The sequence below is a fragment of the Plutella xylostella genome, chromosome 4 (genome assembly GCF_932276165.1).
Source record: "Plutella xylostella chromosome 4, ilPluXylo3.1, whole genome shotgun sequence".
In the NCBI taxonomy this organism is placed as follows: domain Eukaryota; kingdom Metazoa; phylum Arthropoda; class Insecta; order Lepidoptera; family Plutellidae; genus Plutella; species Plutella xylostella.
In genome coordinates, this window is record NC_063984.1 from 4617102 (window position 1) to 4638268 (window position 21167).

Below are 21167 nucleotides of genomic sequence, written 5' to 3' on the forward strand. Positions count from 1 at the left end.
AAGTGACACTAATTGGCACCATCACCGTTTTCCCATGGCGCAAACGTATGTAAAACGAACAGTAATAGCCGTGTTAGATATTGATTGGACGTCAATAGCGTTGCGACGTTGTGCGTGCTAAGGCCGAACGTCATCGGATATCCGATTATCCTCTTGCTGTCATTATGTCAATATCTCGATGAATGCTGGTATTTTTTAAATGCACCTCTACTCACTGAAAACAAAAACCCACGCTCATTCCGCCTTTTAATAAAACAATAGAGTGACGCTGTTCTTAATAGACAAGATAAAAATACATAAATATCGTGATGTTATGTCACGTTCTACGTAATAATAGTTACCTATTCTTAACAAAAGCACCATAAATAGTAAAGGAATTATTATTAGGGCACTGATAAAAAAAATATTATTTTCTGATAATTTTACTCAGACGTAATCCCTTCCAAGGTCGCGACGTATTCATTGAATACGAGTTGAATTTAGCAAAATATTTTACTTACAATCATTCAGTAATGAAAGTGGGTGTATCCTACATGCTTGGGATATGAACTTGAACTTTTAGATTTGTTTGTGGTGGGTGTGCTCCAATCTATTAATAGAGCAGCTTAAAATAGGTCAGCCAATGTGGCCGCACCTCACTTGACATTCACACTCCGTCGGGCCCGGTTTGTTTACAGTACCGCAATGGAAAGTGCGATAATTCGCAACATGATAAAACTGAGGTTTTTCAGTTTAAACAACCAGTTTGAGCAGGCGTTAAAAGCGAAAGGATAGTAGGTACACATTTGCATGCGCGTGCCATCATTGTCTGTAGCGAAAGTGTGTCTGAAATAAGTTATTCTCCGCGTGTCATCATCAACCTGCAGCCCGGGCGAGGTTACCGAGATACGCAGCCGTCATGTGCGCTTTGTCAACCATTCCGATTGTTGGCTGACATATAAATATTTTTCTGACATAGTTAGGTAGATATATTCATTTATTTAAAACCTTTGCACTTAGGGGCCGTCCATTAATCACGTGAGGTCGTTTTTCTCATTTTTTGACCCCCCCCTCCTCCCCGGTGATATTTGGTGAGGTTTGGGACCAACCCCCCCTCCCCCCCTGGATCACGTGTATTTTTTTGGAAGTCTATGTAAAGGCAATTTTTGACTAGAAAAAATATAGGTCATACTACAAATCGTTAAAATTTTTACGCTGTCCAAAATATCGGTTCAGAAATTCCTAATTTTTGACAAAAAATTAATACACGTGATGTCTAACGAGAACCCCCCCTCCCCACTCGTGATGTTTCGTGAGGTTTTCAGTACCCCCTCCCCCCCCCCCTTTGAGCCTCACGTGATTAATGGACGGCCCCTTATTACTGGTGCATAAGGTAAATTTTACACTCGTACGTAACCTATATGATACGCAGAATAATAACATTAAACTCCCCACTCTGCAGGTGTCATCAAGCGCCGCGCCTGTAGCCTCCTCCTCGTCAGCGACCGCATCCAGCCCGGGCGGCGGCATGAGCTCACTCTGCCAGAAGAACCAGATCCTAGTATCCCTCCTAGCTCGGCAGCAACAGACGCCGCTGCCGCCGCCCAACACGGGCATCCAGCGGGGCTTCGGCCCGCGCCCGCGCCAGCCGCCGCCGCCGCCGCAGCACCATCAGCCGCGGCATCACGCGCCTCACTCCACGCTCTCTAACATGCTTTCTGGACAGTAAGTTGTAGTTGTGATGTTTATTTCTGTAGAGTATAAATAATCATGACATGCGCTGTGGATCCCCATATGTTGTCTAATGAATATTAGGGTCGTCAGACGGTTAGATTTTAGTTTGAGAGATCATGTCTGTTGTATATAATGTAATTAAAATTGCATAAATTGGTTTGTCTGCATTGTGCAATATGTCAGGAGATACATGTCTAAAATAATGTTTCTTGTGTAATAAAAAACCGTTGTCTTCATAACCTTTAAATTTAACTTCCGTGACTAAAGCATAATAGTGTACATTAGAAAACGTGGTTTATCTCTTTATTGTTATTACAACAACAAAGCCATAATGTTCACTTAGTTATCTGTTCGGCCTACCGTTAGGCTCTTTTGTAGTTTACATGCAAATCCAGTTATACAAGCCAAGAAAAAAAGGCTTGGCCTTCGAAAATCAACTGATAGGCATAATGTCACGTGTATGCAAACATAACATATAATTTACATAAGTATCTTACCTGCATTTTACCGAAGCAACAAGCAGGCTTACTTTGTTATATGTAAATATCGTTTGCGATTAAACAATTTAATTACGAACACTGTATATTATGCTTTTCAAATGTAGCGCAACCTATTCCTGGCCTACTAGTTTACATCCTGGCCTATTACCTAGATATTAAAACTTAGTTTTAAGTGACTGTAACTAGGCGTAAAATCTGTGTTTTTAATTCATTAAATAAATTATTATTATTATATATTATTATTATCCTATTCGCTTTTCCACATATATGTAACGATATTCTCTTTGAATACCTGCTTGTCCAGACCAAAAACAGATTGATCTGCACCACAAAATCTCAACCCGTAATTTCCCAATCCACAGCCCAAGACTAAACAACGTGAACGGCGGTCCGGGCGTGTCGCAAGCCAACGTGGAGTGTTCCTCGGCCAGCCTGCAGTCGCACCAAGCGCATCAGGCGCAGAGCCACTTACAGATGGTGTTGCAAAGCGGCGGGCGTGCCACGTACCCGCCGCCCTCACCCGCGCCCGCCCCGCAGGCGCCCACGCCGATACATTATGCGAATACGCCGCCGCCGCATCATATGTATAACAATCAGCCTCAGTGAGTATTATTGTTTTTTTATGATATAGATTTTATACTTTTATTAAAGTTCAAGATACAGCTTTTTATTACTAATCGACGACTTTCTAATATTTTTATTATTATGCCAAAACTTTTATTAAATTTACTAATCGAGAAGGGGGCCGGCCTTCCTTAGTTGGATATCTTGGTCATAACCGCATTGTAATACACAGCTACAATATTACCAATGCCTACACGGTTTGCAACCTAGAAATAAGTAATGTATACCGGAAAGTAGGCGCACTGTTTAGTTACCGCTTGTGGAATAATATACTTCTTTCTTCACCAAGCTAACATTTCCCTCACCCCCAGAAGCAGCGGCGTGCGACAACAGGGCGGGCAGGAGGTGCCGAGCGACCAGGCGCTGTCGGACATCCTGGACGAGTTCGTGGACAACATGCCCGACTCGGATCGCGCCACGTCCGACTTCGCCTCGCTCATGAGCATGGACGGCACGCGACAGATGCGACCCGACTATAATGCGGTACGTTACCCCCGTGGATGAGTGAGTAGCTTTTGTTAATGATTGATTGCGCAAATGTGAATGCACAAAGTAAAAACGGCTTTTTTTACGAGTTTTCTATGAGTCAACATACAAATAAATAGTAGGAAAATCTTATGTGGCTAGTCACTTTTGTAGGCTTTGCGTTTTTAATATTTTATGGCGGGAATTGAATAAAATAAGTACCTACTCTACATTCTACAAGTGGCCCTTAGGGTGACGTGCACCAAAGTGTTTAATTTAGATGTCGGACATCCTGGACGAGTTCGTGGACAACATGCCCGACTCGGACCGCGCCACGTCCGACTTCGCCTCGCTCATGTCCATGGACGGGACGCGACAGATGCGCCCCGACTATAATGCGGTATGTTACCCCGTTACTGGAGTTTAGCGGCTTTTGTATTTATGTTGTTAATTGCGAAAATATACGTTGTATACAAAACTTGTTTGTGTACAAGCTTATTTTTAAGTATTTTCGTTTAGTCAACCTACATTAGGTACATAAAAATGGCTAGGTTTGTAAGTTTTGTAGGCTTTTGTAAGATTCAAAGGGGGAGTTCAATAAAACTTGTAGTTACACTGCATTCTTTCGAAACACGGTAAAAAAAAGAGTTGAGAATTGTCTTGACAAAATGACATAACATAAACTTGTATCTGTTGTTAAAATAAACAGTGATAGATTTACATTTTGTAATAGGCAATTTATGCCAATCATGAAACTAGCCGGATACTATTTAGCGATGACGGTGGAGGTGATGTAACGCCCAGAGTTTCCATCGGACCCTGAGGAGCGATAGCAACAAAGTAAATTAACTGTATATTAGCTGTTTATTATGATAATAGTTGCATTAATTGATCTCTTAACCTCGAATTTAATTAAGCATATGTGTGTGTTGATAATTTGAAACTGGTTCGTAGTGGTATAATATGGAATGTTGTTGCAGGGTATGAAGGAAGAGAATGCTGTGATCAACGCGATCAGACAAAGTCTGATGCAGTGTGAGAAAGTGTCGAAGAGTCCTGTGTCGTCAAGCCCCGGCCCTCCCGTGTATCCTGTACAAAGTCCAGTAAGTTACTGTCATTAGAAATGGAAACGAAATGCCAGTTTCCGAAAGGCAGTTGATTCATAGTTCGATTCTCTAAAATAACAATGGCTTTTGCTAATTAACCCATATATGCCCATAACTAGTTTTTATATGAAGTTGTTTTACTTTAGGATATGATTAAGATTCAGATTCTGAGTTCAATTATGCAAAAAACTCAAGTGGGTCGTTAACGACCCTCTGGGCATATATGGGTTAAATTATATAAATTGATTCAATTATAGCGCTGCCTATCTCAACTCTTAGAACTTCAAATGCATTTTATAAACCAACTCCATAATACGGCGATTTAGGACTCGATGGCGGAATAGCGATTTGCCCCTTTATTTAGAAATTATCTCCTCCGAAATTTCTTTATCTGATAGATCGAGTACCATACTCTTATTAGTCGTCAAAAATTAATATGCAAAACCAATACTTTAAATAAAATTATTTGTATTTAACCTCTCATTTTCAAAACTTACCCTCCCCTCCTCAGGGATCATGCAACATGGGCGGCGGCAGCATGTACACGCTCGTGAGCTCGGGCTCCCCCTCGGGCGCGGGGGGCGGCGCGGGCGCGGGGGGCGCGGACGCGGCGCGCGCGCGGGCGCTGGTCGAGCAGCAGCGGGCGCGGCTGCTGCAGATGCAGAGGTCGCAGCAGATGCTTGTGTCGCCTGAGGTGAGGCTGATTGTGCCGTGGTGTGTTCCTTAGGACCTGGATATGCGTGTCGCTCTTTTAAGAAATATGAAGTTTCGGAGTCTTGCTGCAGACTCTAACTAGGGTTATACGTAACATGAGAGCTCTTCAGAACGTTATATTTCGTCAAGCCAAAGAAGACCCCGAGGATGCGCCGGTCGTTATGTCGCTCGGGCATGCTCACAGTTGGATGTTTGCTTGTTTTTATGTGTACACAATACACACAGACAATATTTCGAGCATGATCATTTGGGCACACTTTGCTTAGTGCGCGGTGATTCTTTCTTTCTGTTCCTATCGGGCAAGTGAACCTAGCCTTTGACTTTGTAAGTTTACGTGATGGATGACAATAGGCTCACAATCTAGAATATGTGAGCCTCACATATTCTATAGCAATCCTACTCTGTAGCTCATAAAGTCTACATTCGTTTGCAGGCGGCCGAGAGTCCGCAGGCGGACCTGGGCTCGACGATCAACGCGCTGGTGTCGGCCACGCCGCCCAACGTCACGCTCACGCGGACCGACTACCATCACCATTACCACAGTGAGTTGTGTTCTCTTGCTAACGTAATAAGTACTAGTTTGGAATGGCTTAATCCCTCACATACCGAGAAATCAGAGACAATAAAAAATATATTGTGATGTGTGTCTGGTTTACCAATGGGTCACCGGGACATACCGTGTGTGATACTGGTTTCTGTATTCGCTCTTAGCAGTCTATATTTGTATTATGAGGTAACTAAAATGTATTTTTTCTCTTTCCAGATCAAATTGGTTCAAATTATGGTACAAATAAAATCCCCTCCTCTCAGCAAAACCCCATGCTGAGCCGGCAGCTTAGTGTAAGTAGTTATTTTCTATATTTTTATAAATTCTGTAAGTCAGTCCATGGAATAGCCGAGTTCTGTAGAGTAGGCACGTGTAAGATATCAGATATATTAATATTATTTTGTTTTACGTCTTTCTATTTTACCAAAATCACTAAGTACTGTCAATCGTTCTACGATTTTCAGCCATTTATGTCTCCACATAATATGGGTAAATATAACGTTAATGTAAGGATACAGTGCGCGGATTATGTCGGCAACCCACCGATGCGACGTGAAACCAGATGGCCTATCAACGTAGGTATACCTACAGTATTTATTTATTTGTACTTTCTATACTTACTACTACTCTAAGACTCAATTAAAAGGAGCATCTAATCATCTAGTGCTTAGTTTCTAATGTGAATAAGGTCATGTATAAAATTGAAAGTCATGAAAACTACGGCAATATTTTCCCTCTTCCACTTACCAGCCAATCCATATGCACTATTAGATCTCCCAGTCCCAACTATGTAGCATCAAACCCCTTGGTCCTAAATCAACCCATCTACTTCACACATCTAACTAGCTCTTTCTGGAACATTCCAGACGGGCGGCGGCGGCGGCGGCGGCTACGTGCAGATGTCGCCGGGCGCGGGCGGGCCGGCCGCGCTGCACACGCCCATGGCGCACTCCCCCGCGCACCCCGCGCCCCTCCACTCGCCCTACCACCGCCCGCCGAGACCCTCCTTAGGTATGTACTGTGGGCGGATTGAGGACGAGTGATGACTTTACGCTGACGTGACTTATGTTTTGTGTTAGGAGTTTAGGCGATGACTTTAATGGATATTTACATACACACAGTATATGCTCAAGATTGTAAACCCCGAAGGGGTAGTCAGAGGTGAGAGCAATTGATATATCTAGAGCTAATTTAGGTACGGCGTATGTACCTGACTTGAATATTGACATTCAGTTGTTAAAAAATGGTCGGTGGTTTTTAGTTTATTACTTATGTTAACATTATCATTTGTCTTTTTGAATTGACTCGTCATACCGTATTAGACATGATGACTGCCAAAAATGAAGGCGTAATGACGGTGACCGACTACTAATGATGAATTGACATCATAATTCACAACAAATAGGTATCAAATTGATAACAATGACTTATCTTATTTAATTCTGATTCAACTGACGTCATTAGCGGAGACCGACTTTGAGACAAAATAAGACACAATCTTTGACTTTCTGATTTATATTATGTTTGTTACTACCTACTTACTTTATTTGTATCATGGCGTCTTTTAATAATAAGTACTATAAATTTACTGGCCATTGCTGTAAATTAATTATACACACGCTTCTTCCCTTATCTATCATTCTCATGAAACTTGCTCTAATGGCCTTGTAAAACACTTTATAAAATAAAAACTTCATAGTGTCAGTCCTACCCTATTTCGTTTGAATATTAAAAACATAACCCCTATAAGTTATTTTTAATATAGTCCAGTCTGATCCAACAACTATTCTTGTTTATCCAACGATATGCTTTTACACTAAACTTTATATTGAGGTAGAAGATAGAGTCTAATGCGTTTTATTTAAAACGAAGCATGTCCTTCCTATTCTTCAGCATGAGATTAGAGTTACCGATTAAAAACTTAGAATTTGTATCTATTTGAGATCCTAGTCCTCGAGAACTAATTGCATGTTTAGATTTTGGCTTCGTTACGAGAGTAGAGTTTTGATTGAAGGAGCGAATAAGCGGAGAGTGGACCACGGTCCGTTAGTTGGTCAGAGGCGGCGCGCTCGGCGTCTGCGACGTATAGCGGTGTCTCGCTCGCACTCGTACGGCCGTCTCTTTCGCGCACGCCGAGCGCGGCTGCCGGCTAGGTAGGTGGTGGTGAGACGGTTGATAGAGCGGAGTTGCTAATCAGTGGGCGGCTACTACGGGGACGGCGGCTACGGCTGCGAGCAGTTCGCGCGGCGCCCGCCCCCGCTCCCCGCGCACCCCGCGCTGCCGCCGCTGCACGACACCCTCGCCTGTGAGTACCGACGACGCGCCACACCGCCATGATACTCATCGACCGCACACGCACCTCTACTGCTCAACATGGACATAGATACGCATAGACCTACTTTATTTATGTAACTATTCTAAGCTTTTTCGGCTTGACTTACTCGACGGAACTGTCTATTGTCTAAGTACGAAGTTGTCGTTGCTATTACGTCGTATGATAAGAAGTAAATTGCAAAATTATAAAAATAGGATAACAAATTGACATTTATTACATATTTTACAATCAGATCAAAGTAGAGTCAGTAACCTGTACCTGGGGTGCAATATACGCGATAAGCAGTGCAATGAACTTCATATTTCGTTATCGCGTTGTTCTCACATTGTGCAACCGATGCGTTGTCGTGACTTGCAACAGTCGAATCAACTTCTTGTCAGATGATTGATGTCACCATTTTGTAAAATTCCACTTCGTTGTTTGATAAAATATTAATTAGTAAAAAAACGTAATAATATGCTTTATGGTAACATTCGTAGATAAAATCTGCACTCAAGTAACAATTCATTCAAGTATACAGTCGATGTAACAGTATTTATGTAATAAAATCTTAAAAATTAACAGGCTTAACAAAGGTGGCAGTTTCAAAACTGGGTAAATGGTAGCGGTAGACCGAACTATACGAACATTCCTATTATAAACAGCTTTGCATGGTATAACTACAATACGCATTTTATTAATGCCGCTTCTAAATATCTATCGTAGCCTATTACGTAGCTGACTTGGATCAGTCTGTCTTTACGCACCTACTGAATGTTGTTGGATATTGTATTATGTATATTGACTTAAATTTTGTTGTGTAGGTAATGGGGCGAGTGGGTCCGGCGGCGGGACGTCAGAGTACGTCAGAAATGAGCTGAGAGCCGTGGTTGGTGCTCGCAGCTCGCGGCCTGACTTGCACCAGCAGATGCAGCCCGAGCTCGACCCGCTACTCAACTTCGACATGCCCACACCCGGTAAATAGCCTTTTATTATAATATTCTACTAGATTTGGGGCTGAGTTTTCAATAGTCAGATAATTGTCTGAGGAATAAAATTGTGACAGCATCAGGATTATTTCTCAGACAACTTTTATCTGACGATCTGCCCTTACAGAAATACGGCCTTTTTACTCTGCCACATTTGATGAGTGTAAAATATGTAGTTTTGATGTTTCGATGTCAAAAGTGGCGTTTTAAACTTGGTGCTAACTACAGCTTTTAATGTGCCACATTTAATGAGTGTAAAATGTGTAATTTTGATGTTTGGATGTCAAAAGTGGCTTTTGATCTTGGCATAAGTGTAAACGAAAGCTACGATTAGCGAAACTTCTTACGATACAACCTTTATAAATGGAGGGCTATTGCCAGATTGGAATTTGTTCCGGTAAACTTGACAAGTTTAAGTTGATCGTTGGTTGTCTCGCATGAGTGTATAAGAAATACATAAGTGTTGCTACTAATCCAAGGTTGTTGTAAGCACCCACTAATGTATACCATCCCGAAATATATGTTTAAATGTACAGCTTATGCATTTTTGCCTGTGCATAAGAGCTATAAACTTAAGTTCACAGTCCCTTTTTTTCAGATAAACTAGATCCATTTAAATGAATCTAGATTATCTGACTACATAACTAAATCAGTTGAAATTGTAATCTATTGAGCTTACTCAATGTTATCGCTTTGATAACTACATTTTAACTTTAACTCTTTAACTGTTTTAGTTAATCCCTCTTCTCAGACACAATAAAGATAAGATTATTGATGTGATATTAAGTGTCTTGACTTGATTGTTATCTGTGTTGTTAACTGTTAATTAAGCTGACTTCTAGCGGCATCAGACTAATACTTTTCAAACTTCGGATCTCCATTAATTACTAACCCTTTAACAAAAATTACAAAGGATTCGTTATCCGAGTGCATCATATCATAGGCCGTAACATCATGGCTGTATGACAGATTGTATAAAATGACGGGGCTGCCGCCCCGATTTTAATCTGTATTAGCCAATAGCCAGTCTCATTGTTACGGCTGTCGTGAGTAAGAGAGGTTGTATAAAGAGTGGTGTGGCACATAGGTGGCGAGGGCGGCGGCGGCACGTGGGAGCGGCGGCCCGCGGGGGCGGAGGCGACGCAACGCGCCACGCCCAATGTTCGGTTCCACACTACTACCAAGCCTTTACCACCGGACTCTCAGACAAACAATGTTAACAGACAGCTACTCTCTGTAGAAGCAGTTTCTATTTTCAAATGTTTTTATTTTTTTGTGATTTGAATTCGCTATAATATTGAATGTTGAGAGACCGGTGGTAAGGCTGTGTTGTGCTGCGTGTCGGTTGATTGATTCATATATTAGACTTTTTTAATTAGATGCCAATTTATTATTAATAATTATAATCAACAGAGAAATGTGCCACTATTTTCAATAACAGAAAATAATTTTAATAATGTTTTCAATATCATGAAACACAATTACAGTCATTGCTGATTGAATGACTAATTATCAAGTCGCTATAAAAAGTAATTAATTTTAATTCATCAATAACGGTTATCACTGAATGAGACTTTTGTTATAGCTAATGGTTTAAAACTATATTTTTATAAACAAAATTTCGTCAGCTAACATCATCTTTACTAATTAATTTCTGAATGTTTTTTTGTGATTACGTTTTTTCTGTGCCGTTTTGGAATGATTGATTCACTTTGGAGGTATTGGTACATTTCTGAAATGCAGGCTTTTGTGATGTGATGTCCGATAATGGTACTTTTATTATTAGTGACGACTATATTTCATATTTACGTTGATTGCAATCGTTTTGTTGAGGTATTACTGAGATGTATCGCTTGTAGGGGTACTAAGCGAGAGCTTTTTATATTTTTTGGAGTGTAGGGTGAGTCGCATGCGTGTCGGTGAGCGGGGGCGGTAGCGCTGTGGTGATGCCGGATATACTCAGTATGGTTTTCGCAAATAGAACGCTTTGTTTGCTTCCGGAGATTTTCTTAGAACGTTCAAACTATTCCGTTCGTTAATTTAAGTAGAATAATAAATAAATAGAAATAAATTTCGAGACTTTTCCTGTCCCGCGTTGCTGTGATATTTAATTTTACTCTCGTAATAGTCGTAATTAAATAATGCAACCATAAGGTCATACATAGTAAAGCTCGCAAAATATGTTAAAAAATATCATTCAGCGACACGGAACAGCGTTTAGCAATCAGTGCATGACATTAGCGAGATTTCAGTCAGATTCTTCTTATCATTGAGAACTACGCTTCTTGGATTTTATTTATCGACGATTTGTTAATTTGGGAAAAAACCATTACATCATAGCTCCTACTAGATTACACAAAGATTTTCCATTAAATACATCGATAAGTCTCGCCCAATGGGTGCGGATGTGTCATCAGTTGTCGGGTTGTGAAGTCGATAAAGGGGTCAGTAGTGTTGTCGCCTGTGCGAGTGAGATACTGATGCGTGCTCTTGGTGTGCAGAATACTACGGCGGAGGGCTCGGCGGCGGCGGCGGCGGCGGCGGCGGGGGCGGGGGGCGGTGATGAGGCGGCGGCGGGCGGCGCTAAGGCCTCGCTGCTACAGAAGCTGCTGTCGCAGTGACGGCCCGGTGAGCGGCTGCATTTATTCCCGGACGCTGCCCGCGAGCCTCCTCGGTGATGCGTCTACGCGGTACCTCTCTGGCTGTAAACTCACCTCGATGAGCATAACATATAGTACACGTATTTATAACGACGTCTTTAACGTTAGCCGTAGTCCTTTAGTGATATTGTCGAGTTGTAAAAATCTTTTTTATTATTATTGTTAGGTCGTAATATATTTTTGTCTTTAATTCCCCGTGAACCCGATAAGTTACATTTTGTATGTATAAATTTATTTTTTGTAATATTTAATTGTTTCTATGCAGTTTTCGATCAAATGTAATCTTCATTCATCGATATGAAACCAAATGAAGTTCTTTTGTGTCATGTACAATTTCTCAACAGTATACCTAGTATGCTGGGTAGCTATGTGTGCGTTGAAATGGCCCCTGAAATATTAAGAATATCGCTTCAAAAATCTGTTGGTCGATAAGATCGCCACAAGAGCTATTAGGCCGGATCTAGTAGATACGATTGAACACCGTGTTGAGCGCAGGGAGCCCAATGATGCAAAGTTTACAATAGACATTTAATTTGTGCAATATTGTATAGAAATACATATTTTGGCGTTGTGAACGTTTTGTATTATAAATGAAGTCATATGTTACCTGTTATGGCAAAGTAATATGTATTATAGTAGAGTTAATTTTGACGTGAATCAGTTTCTTTTAGTGAAGAAATTGTATTTTTTCTGTATATAATATGTTGTTAAATTAAACTGTTGCTTTATTGTAAATATTATTTGTTATAATTTCTTTCGTTCTCACATTTTCCTGTAATATTCAAATCGATTATGGATATTTAATCATTAATAAGATTTTCACTATTTTACAAATTATAATATGAACTCAAAAGTATTGCATAAATAACGCAACGGTCGGTTGAAGACCACAAGTCGACTGCCGGGAGCCGCAACTTCTCCAATGTAATCTATTACTCGTTCTCTCAGTGTAATCGTTAGCTATGATTATTACATGTTCGGATAAAGATGTTAGATCGCCTCCACCGGTGCGTAGTTTAGCGTGAGCTTAGTGTAACCGTGTACGAACTAGCCCAGCTCCAGTGGCGTCTCTGTGTGACCCACGTGGCGATAGTGTTTAAACGGAATGTGAACATAATTCAATGTCATTGTTAGGGCATTTCTTTAACTCTAGGCACAAAAATATTAGCTGTTGACGTCGCGGCTTTAGCTGCAGATTCAGTCGTGTGACGTCACGCCTCTACTGTCTAAAGCCGCGCCACGTCTCGACGTTATGCGTAAGAAATTAGAATCGCACTATACAATGTGTACTGTTTATTAACATTTGTCAACTTTTAACTTAACTAATTGTAAGAAATCTAAAATTGTGTGATGATGATGAATGTGAATTAATGTATTTTCATATTTCCGTTCGATATAATCGGTAAAACGTTTAAGCTTAAAGTAAATGAAACACTACAATGTATCCCTAATAACGCAAACCCGGGGACCATAAAGGAAATGTCTGCAGGAATTGGGAACACGCGTCGCGTCGCGCGGCGTCGCGGCGACACGAGGCGACGCTGGACCGAGTATTGTGTCGTCATGATTCGCTTGTGGCGGTCTCTCGGTCCAACAGTCGTCATCATTCGCACTAGGACTGGCTAAAGCAACTTTATTTAATCAATCTCGGCTCAATCGATATACTAATTAGCATATTGTAAATACAAAGAGATAGAGTAAATGAACAACAGTGGTAAGAAGTTAGCTGTAGCCGTGTGTAAAGTACTTAAACCTTTTTTGATGCTCTTCATCTATTGTAGAGATATTTTGTCTCCTTATTGTAAATTATCCCACGTAACACCAACTTACCCCGTAGTAAGTAGACCTACACCTAATTAAACTGCCATTGTGATGTGTTGAATGCCTACCTATAAATGAACGTACAAATAAACTGATACATATGTAGAGATTACCTACCCGTAAAACAAAGGAAACCTAAGCTGTCTAAGAAATATTTAAATATTTTTATACATAATGAAATAGTTGCGAGTTTTAGATTCGACCAAACCCTTTGTCGCGGTGACGCCTTCATTACAGTAGCTACGAGATAGTAGAGCCGCGCTGCGACGAGCATTCCACGTAGTTGTTGACATACACGCTCATCTCTGTGAGGGAAAATATTACGATTTAGTACAAGTGAGGGCCTTCGTTATGAGACGATGTTAAAACAGATAATATGGAGTCTATTTAGCAATTGGAGATGATATAATTCAAAATAAATTAATATACCGTCACATGGTGTCAGAAAGATTCAAACATAAAAATATATTTTTGCTATTGCGATTGATATGGGACTCGCGACAGAGTTAAAAAACGTCCAACTTAATTGAGTTATGAAAATCATGTATTGTCTGAATAAGTGTAAAGGTGCCTGGAATATAATAAATAAAAGATATTTTTCCAATACCGCCATGTTGAAAAAGTTATTTTTTACAGTATATTAGACGGAAGTGATGGATATAATAGAGAAAGTAGAATAGAGATGTAATAGAATTCATACAAAATAACCAAACTTGTTGTTAAGAGAAGGAACCAGTTTGTCGTGAGCAAGTTGATCCGACGTGCCAGGTTTGATGCTTGATAAAATTCGATTCGCAGATGTTTTATGTCACACAGATTCCAAACAAATTATGTATTTGGCAGCATACTGACAATACCTACTTACAAATATTGTTACACAAAAATTATTAGCGTTATATGGCGACTCAAGTCTTCCAATGTAACTGACCATACAATTCGAAGGACAACATGTCACCTACTCAGTATTCTACACCACCATCGAAAAGTTTCCTTTAAAGAAAGAGTAATATTTTGATACCACGACAAACTAAAATGGGCTTTATGTAGTTCTCAGTGTAAGTGTTTGATGATATGAGACATGTGTCTGTTAATGGATAAATGATACCTCATAACATAATATTATACCTATGACCTAATGTAGTATATCGTTACAAATTGTATGAACTTCCCTCCATTTATTTGAAATGGAGAATAAACACTTCCTTAGCTGTTTTGTAGAATTTGTAACGATTCAATTATTCTTAAGCATCTAAGCATTAATATTAAAAAAATATAAATGGCGAGGTTAATTGAAAAATACGGTCTATATTTGAATTGTTATAACGTGTCTCGAGTTTTATGAAAGATAACATATTTGACTAGGTACATAACCGAACTAAATAACAACATTGATTATTCAAGAAGTTGCATCAATATTCCGCAGAGTATGTTTTCGAAATTTATAGGGTCCAAGGTTTCCATCCAAAAGTACTGAAGAAATTTAATTTGGACAGTTTTAAAGATTGTATGAAATACCTAATATTAGTAATATACATACTATGTACAACGGACAACAACTCTGTGGAAAAGTAACGATCAGCTGAATGAATAATTAATGTACCTATAAAGAAAGAAACATGGATGTGTACGGGGGATCTTTGTTTCAAATGGAAAACATAATTAGTTTTATTTGATGCAATTCGGAACAAATTATACGAAAGTTAATGATGATATAAAGTACATAATTATAATTACGTTTATTTAAGTGTCACAATGGGAGGCCGGCGTTTCGGCGCCTGCGCACCATTTACATTAATTAATATTCTCTAAATTAACATTATTTTGTGCACGTTACAACGAAAGGATCAGTGGATTACAATAAAGCATAAACGTAGGGAATCGATGTGTGATATAATAATGGTAACATAACTAGCGGGTGGACGACAGTCGCTAACACTCCGAGATAGCTCCCGTACATTAGAAATTTTATTTTTTGTATAAAATCATTATCTCTGTCTTGGCCTGTCGTCTACGAGTAGTATGTACATTTTTCTAATTTCTAAGATTAATTTGTAGAGTTGGGCATGAATATTGTTGTAAAAACTAATTGTGTTTTTCTCAGTTAATAAAAAAAATCGTATTGGTCAGTCGCAGAAAGGATTTTTGCGAGTATGCTTTATTCTAGCTAGTAATGAGAGTTAAATGTTAGCACATCTCCAGTGATTAGTTACGGGTCGCCAGACGCTGGCAGCAGCCTCCTGCTACAACATATGATGAGACTAGTCCTCGTTAGGCAACTATCTTTTTTGCGGGTGACCGTTCAGTCTGTGTTATTATGTTCTTCATTCAAATGTTAGAAATAAGGCCTTTTGTGTTGCTGTGCATTTCTACACGTTAAATGTAGGTATGTTTATATATTGTAAATAGTTTAATACAGTATATTTTTACGACTAGGATACACAACCAAAGTTGTTATAAAGTGATGGTTGATTAAATAATAAATTTAATATAGGTCGTTATGTTTATTTTTAAGAAATGATACAAATTAAATTTACATTTATATATCGAACATCCAATGTTTTGTCGAAGCCTTTTACACAACCGCCCTGATATTAAAAAACGAATTTATTATTTTGGTAAAAAAGACATAAAAGAAAAAGAAGATATAAAATATAACGGTTTCTCTACGGCTTACTTACCTCTTTTGTTGTTCCTAGTAGCTTATTCAGGTTCATCTTCCGTCGGTCAATTACTGAAAAAATATAATTGATGCATTGTGTATGTAAATGAAATCCTGAAATTTAATATTGAATTAATTTTAATTATAAAATTCAGACACGAGTACATTATTATAAGTTGTATTTTTTGTACATTCTAGACTCGAAAATACATTAATATCTAAAAGAGAAGTGTTTCTTTTCTAGATTTATATCCTAACCCGACTGCCCCATAGTGTCTACCATTGTAGAAGTTTAGTAAGTACATGTAGGTAGGCACCTAGTGTGCGGTAGCTAACCTGCCCATAGCTAGATGAAACATCCAAACATCGCGCATAGTTAGAGCATTATTTCACTTTGCTCTGTTAATTGCAATTAACATGATTACAGAACCTAGTTTACGACTATCATTCATTGTTTGGCTCCAGAGACCTCTGCACTGTAGTGTTACTGTAACTACTTGCCCAGTAGCTTTACAGTCTTCGAGATAACTGGGCACTTGGACAGGCACAATGTAGATGCGACTGAGATGATAAGTGCAATAAATGTCGACTTCTTATCGGCACTAATTGAAAGTATCGGCGGGTGGCTCGCAGTGGGGACTCTGTTCGTATTGGGCAGTCTATTCTCTATGGATTTCCTGGCTTGGTGGCGCCGGAGGAAGGCTACCAAAAAGTCGAAGTACCTTCAAATCAAACAGGTAAGTGCGCTATTTGATACTTTATATTGCTGAACTCTGAATAATCCAAAGTACTGTGCATCAATTTTGGATCGATTCCAATGTTTTATTCGGGCTTCAAAGGGAGTAGTTATAACGTTGATGCATTGTTGTATGTATTACGTAAGTGCTACTTTTTCACGAATTTGGTTAATTTAAACATCCGTTAATTAGTGAATAGGTTGCGTCTACAACGAGGTCGATGACGAATGTCTATCTACCTACATTTACCAAAAACAACATGTAGAGAACTTCCTGTAGTAGGTATCCTAGACGATTCTTTTCTAGAGTTCAAAGATTATTTTATTTATTTTATTCATCCTAGAGGTTAAGAGACGCCATAGGGTCTTTCATGGTAGTTTAATGTTATTTTGGTCACTGGACTGTCCAGGTGCGCCGGACGTGATGTAAGGATATACGTAGCTCAAGAAGGTTCTTTCGTAACCTCATGTCTACTCTAACAGGGGGAGTTAGACCAATAAGTTTTCTTTAACTGTAGGTACTTACCTAACTAGATAGGTACTCAAATATTTTTTATAGCTAAGTACCTATAAGTTTTTTATTTTATTTTAACAAGCATCCCTACTACCTATGTTTCTTTCTACTACTTACGCGTTGTGCGATAGAAGTTGTACAAAAAATAAAAGAAAGTATCCAAAAAACTTCAACGCCAAATTATTAATTTTACAACAGTCATTCACAAAGGTGCCATTCCGATTCATCAAGTTGTTTCTGGAACACCTTTTCAAGTTCAACCCGTGTACGTTATTCTGCCCATTCCCTGCCCCGGCGGGGGGTGGGTCGGGAGCTCCGGGATCGGGCCCTTTTGTGCCTGTCCAAGTGGCAGTGTTCCTAGTGCGTAGTCCCGACTCGACCGCGCGCCGGCCCGCACGCATGCGTTGCGGCCTCCTGTTGCTCGCTGCCGTTCCGAGTTTTCGACGAGCATGAGTTTTTGTTCTTTAGTGTTTGAGTGGTGATGTGCATAGTGTGGTGGTAGGTAGCCATGCCGTGGGGCTGCCCCTGGGCGCGCGCCCGCCCGCCCGTGGTCAGCGCGCCGCTGCAACTACTCTTACAGGTTTGTTTTGTTCTTGTTCTCTTCACTTACACTTTTTATGTACTTACTTTATGTAGTTCTGGTGTACTTACAATTAGCCGAATGGATAGTTAGAATGTAATAAATAAGTATTATTTTAATTGTAAGATTATAGATTAACTCAACTTGGAAATGTAGAAAAGTAACGATTTTGGGATAACTGTAAAGGTCATTTAGGTAACAAAACATAACTTAAATAAATATCTACATACTTAGGTAAACAATTGACGTAGACAATATGTAAGTACTTACTTACGTATTGGTAGGTAGGTAGTACTTGGGGAAACAACTAGAAATTACACTATAATTTTAAATGCTAATTTTCTTTTGTCATAAATTTTACAGTTACGACTACGAAAATATAATAGTTACCTACTTATGTACTTACCTACCCACCAAACAGTAAGGTTCACACATAGTGTTGTTAACTTTGATGTTTTACGAAACGCGCACGTTGGTACACCACAAGAGAAGCCTTTAATCCTTGTTCACACGCCACACTTCGGTTTACGAGATGATACGAACAGTGAATGAACTCATTATTATTTTTAATAAGTAGCGGCATGTGTGTCCTCCTACCGACTGTTACCAATTGGAAAGTCATATAATGAGGGAATACCATTAAAGATAGAGGACCACGTCAGCTATGCTAATGCACACCGCGGGTTATTGAGGCATTACTTACTATTTTATTATTAATCAATACCCTTAACAGATAAATAACATAAGCACTTTCTACCTTTATTTGCTTGAAATTTATGCTGGTTTAACCTTTTCAATAGTTTAATTAAATTCATAGGTTTGTCTGTAGGAGGTATGTTTATTTGTTTTACCAAGTGGTTATAACTAAGTACCTACTTACTTACTTACTAGACATTTACCTACGTCATTTATGATAGGTAGGTACTAGTATTACTATTAACTTAACCAAAAATAACAAATATTTTAACAAATATGTGCTGAAATAGTTAAGTATCTGTTGGTATTACCAACAGAACATTTTATTCAAAAACTTACCTACTTATTTACACATCAGTACACAAACACATTGCATAAATAAAATTATCTACAGATTGTCTCCCACTCCCAGGTGTAAGCTGCTTAACGTTGTCTGTAAACAGAAAATAATGGATCCCACAACGTAGTTTTTTTAAAATAAGCTAAACCAAACTTTTGTAACATCAGATTCCGGCTTACAATCTAGTTACTTATACAAACAAGTGTAAAATATCATCGCGTCGTTTCAGTAGCTAGGTGGTTACAGGATACGGTACATTTACGTAATTTCGCGGCAGTCTGTGTGAACAGCTTTGCCCCGCAGCCAAGGTCACTCGTGGCCTCTGAAACTGAAGCGAGCGCCACAGAGACATACTGTTACAGAGATATTCGGTAGGATGTGCTATGTTTCAGCTTCAGATACACACTTCAAATACACATAGGTAGCTAAGGCTTTTTTGGAAATACTTCTAATAATCTATTTACAAGTGTCTATCTATAGGTCAGTAGTATCTAATAACATAGGTCTACCTACCTAATAACATCAGCATTTAAAGTTATTAGGTAAAGTCAGGTTGCGTTGAGATCCCGAGACACCGTGTGTAATTTCCAATAAATGCTACGAGCTAATCTAAAAGCTAATCTAAAAATCTAAAAGCGCCTAATCCAGCTAAGTACTCAACTATATCAGTAAAAGCCGTACCTAAATGGAACCAAAATAATAGCAGAATAATTCACTGATAGCACATCTACCTGAGCGTAGCCGGGCAGTGTGCTCGCTGCACAGACAGTGGCATCAGTCGGCAGCTCAGTGCGGGCACAACCGCAGGCCCCGGCACTCGTCGCCGAATTCAAACTACTGTTTCACACACGGCATACTAAAACTATATCATCGCATTTTACGTTTATCAAACCGGGCTGACGTCGGAAAATTTTCGGGAAAATTTCGACGAACATTAAAATTTTGAAAAAAAAGTTGATGCTGTGTCTGATAACGATAACAATAATGAAGCTGATAACAACGTAATGATGTGGAAAATATGAGGGAAAATGCCTTGGAACTGCCTGTGGGGGTACGAGCCGCCGGGTCCGGAGTGCCATGTGAGCGGGCCGCTGCAACTCTTGCTGCAGGTAATTTACATGTCATTTGTACACTTTATGAACTTTGTTTATGTTTATATGCCACCATTAGATAGCAGCAAGTAACAACGAGGACGCGGACTGTGACAATTATGGAAAAACACTTCCGAGATGGTTTTTTTTTCACCTGAAAAAATTGCAAATAATTTAAGTAGATATGTAGGTACTTACCTATATTCTGACATGATTAACTAGTGATTAGACCTATCAATAAGTAAGCTAAGTAGTGATATTTTTTTTTAATTCTTCAAAATTTTATATTTTGCTTCAAATTTTAAAGCATCTAACCTGGTTCAGGCTAGTTACAAGTATCTTGATATGATAGCACTGAAAATTAATAAGTACTTCATTAATTAATGTTACACATGAGATCAAGTTATGAAGTTAAACTGTGAACACAAGTCAGGAATTAATAGAAACTGTTTACACATGCAAGTTACGAAACATTCAGGTGTGTAAGTTTCAGGCGGGACTGCGCTTAATCCAATATCGCCTCGGTTCGGCGGTGACCTATTTATGCATTTCGGCGCTTGTTGGTGTAATGCAGCGCAATGTTTGTGCGACCTACTGAACCAATTCCACTGTTGTGCAAGCTTCCGCCACACAGTGGAGCCTTGTGCAGTCCCGCTGTCATTTCCAAAGGATATCAACAATTTCCCACGCAATGTTCGCGAGTAATGAGCACAATAAAAGATAATTGGTGCAGAGGAGCCGTCCCTGCTTCCCGGCGGCAATAAGACGCATATTCGCACCTACCTCGCTATAAGATACCTCCCTCCCCCTAGACCCGTCTGACTTTGAGGTTGTTTTTTCGCGCTCCAGTGAAACTGAACAGCCCTTATAAGAAATGAGACTGACGCAACACCCGGCGGCTCGCCTAGTCGAGTACGTGTATGCGGTAAATTATCCTCGCTCGAACGGCGAAAGCTTGCTGCACTAAGTATGATGGATGCTTGATGACTTTACGGATATGTGAAGCTACGATATAATATTCGCGCGACAGCTTTTAACGATGCAATTTATGCGTACAGCGGAGTTGCGTTATGTTATAAACCGTTTTGTTTTTCCGCG

The 21167-nt window shown here is 39.5% G+C and overlaps 2 protein-coding genes across 11 annotated transcripts in view; both read left to right on the plus strand.

Annotated features, from left to right (window-relative positions):
* The window catches only part of LOC105385914 (trithorax group protein osa), a 38436-nt gene extending 26069 nt beyond the window's left edge, over window positions 1-12367 (plus strand). For 3 of the 6 annotated variants that reach the window (XM_048627407.1, XM_048627400.1, XM_048627387.1), the window contains 12 exons: window positions 1442-1704; window positions 2576-2815; window positions 3149-3320; window positions 4283-4405; window positions 4920-5102; window positions 5556-5664; window positions 5886-5962; window positions 6536-6680; window positions 7867-7974; window positions 8808-8960; window positions 10060-10133; window positions 11474-12367. In XM_048627407.1, the coding sequence (XP_048483364.1) occupies window positions 1442-1704; window positions 2576-2815; window positions 3149-3320; window positions 4283-4405; window positions 4920-5102; window positions 5556-5664; window positions 5886-5962; window positions 6536-6680; window positions 7867-7974; window positions 8808-8960; window positions 10060-10133; window positions 11474-11593 (1767 nt within the window). In that variant the 3' untranslated portion in view covers window positions 11594-12367. Of the gene's footprint in view, window positions 1-1441; window positions 1705-2575; window positions 2816-3148; window positions 3321-3591; window positions 3703-4282; window positions 4406-4919; window positions 5103-5555; window positions 5665-5885; window positions 5963-6535; window positions 6681-7866; window positions 7975-8807; window positions 8961-10059; window positions 10134-11473 lie in introns of all 6 variants that reach the window. The other 3 variants (XM_048627390.1, XM_048627392.1, XM_048627403.1) reach the window with 3 other exon arrangements.
* A 4398-nt stretch (window positions 12368-16765) lies between these two features.
* The window catches only part of LOC105385915 (tensin-2), an 89245-nt gene continuing 84843 nt past the window's right edge, over window positions 16766-21167 (plus strand). For 3 of the 5 annotated variants that reach the window (XM_048627411.1, XM_048627421.1, XM_048627427.1), the window contains exon 1: window positions 16766-16849. In XM_048627411.1, the coding sequence (XP_048483368.1) occupies window positions 16781-16849 (69 nt within the window). In that variant the 5' untranslated portion in view covers window positions 16766-16780. Of the gene's footprint in view, window positions 16850-17794; window positions 17943-19756; window positions 20088-21167 lie in introns of those variants that run through there. The other 2 variants (XM_048627434.1, XM_048627431.1) reach the window with 2 other exon arrangements.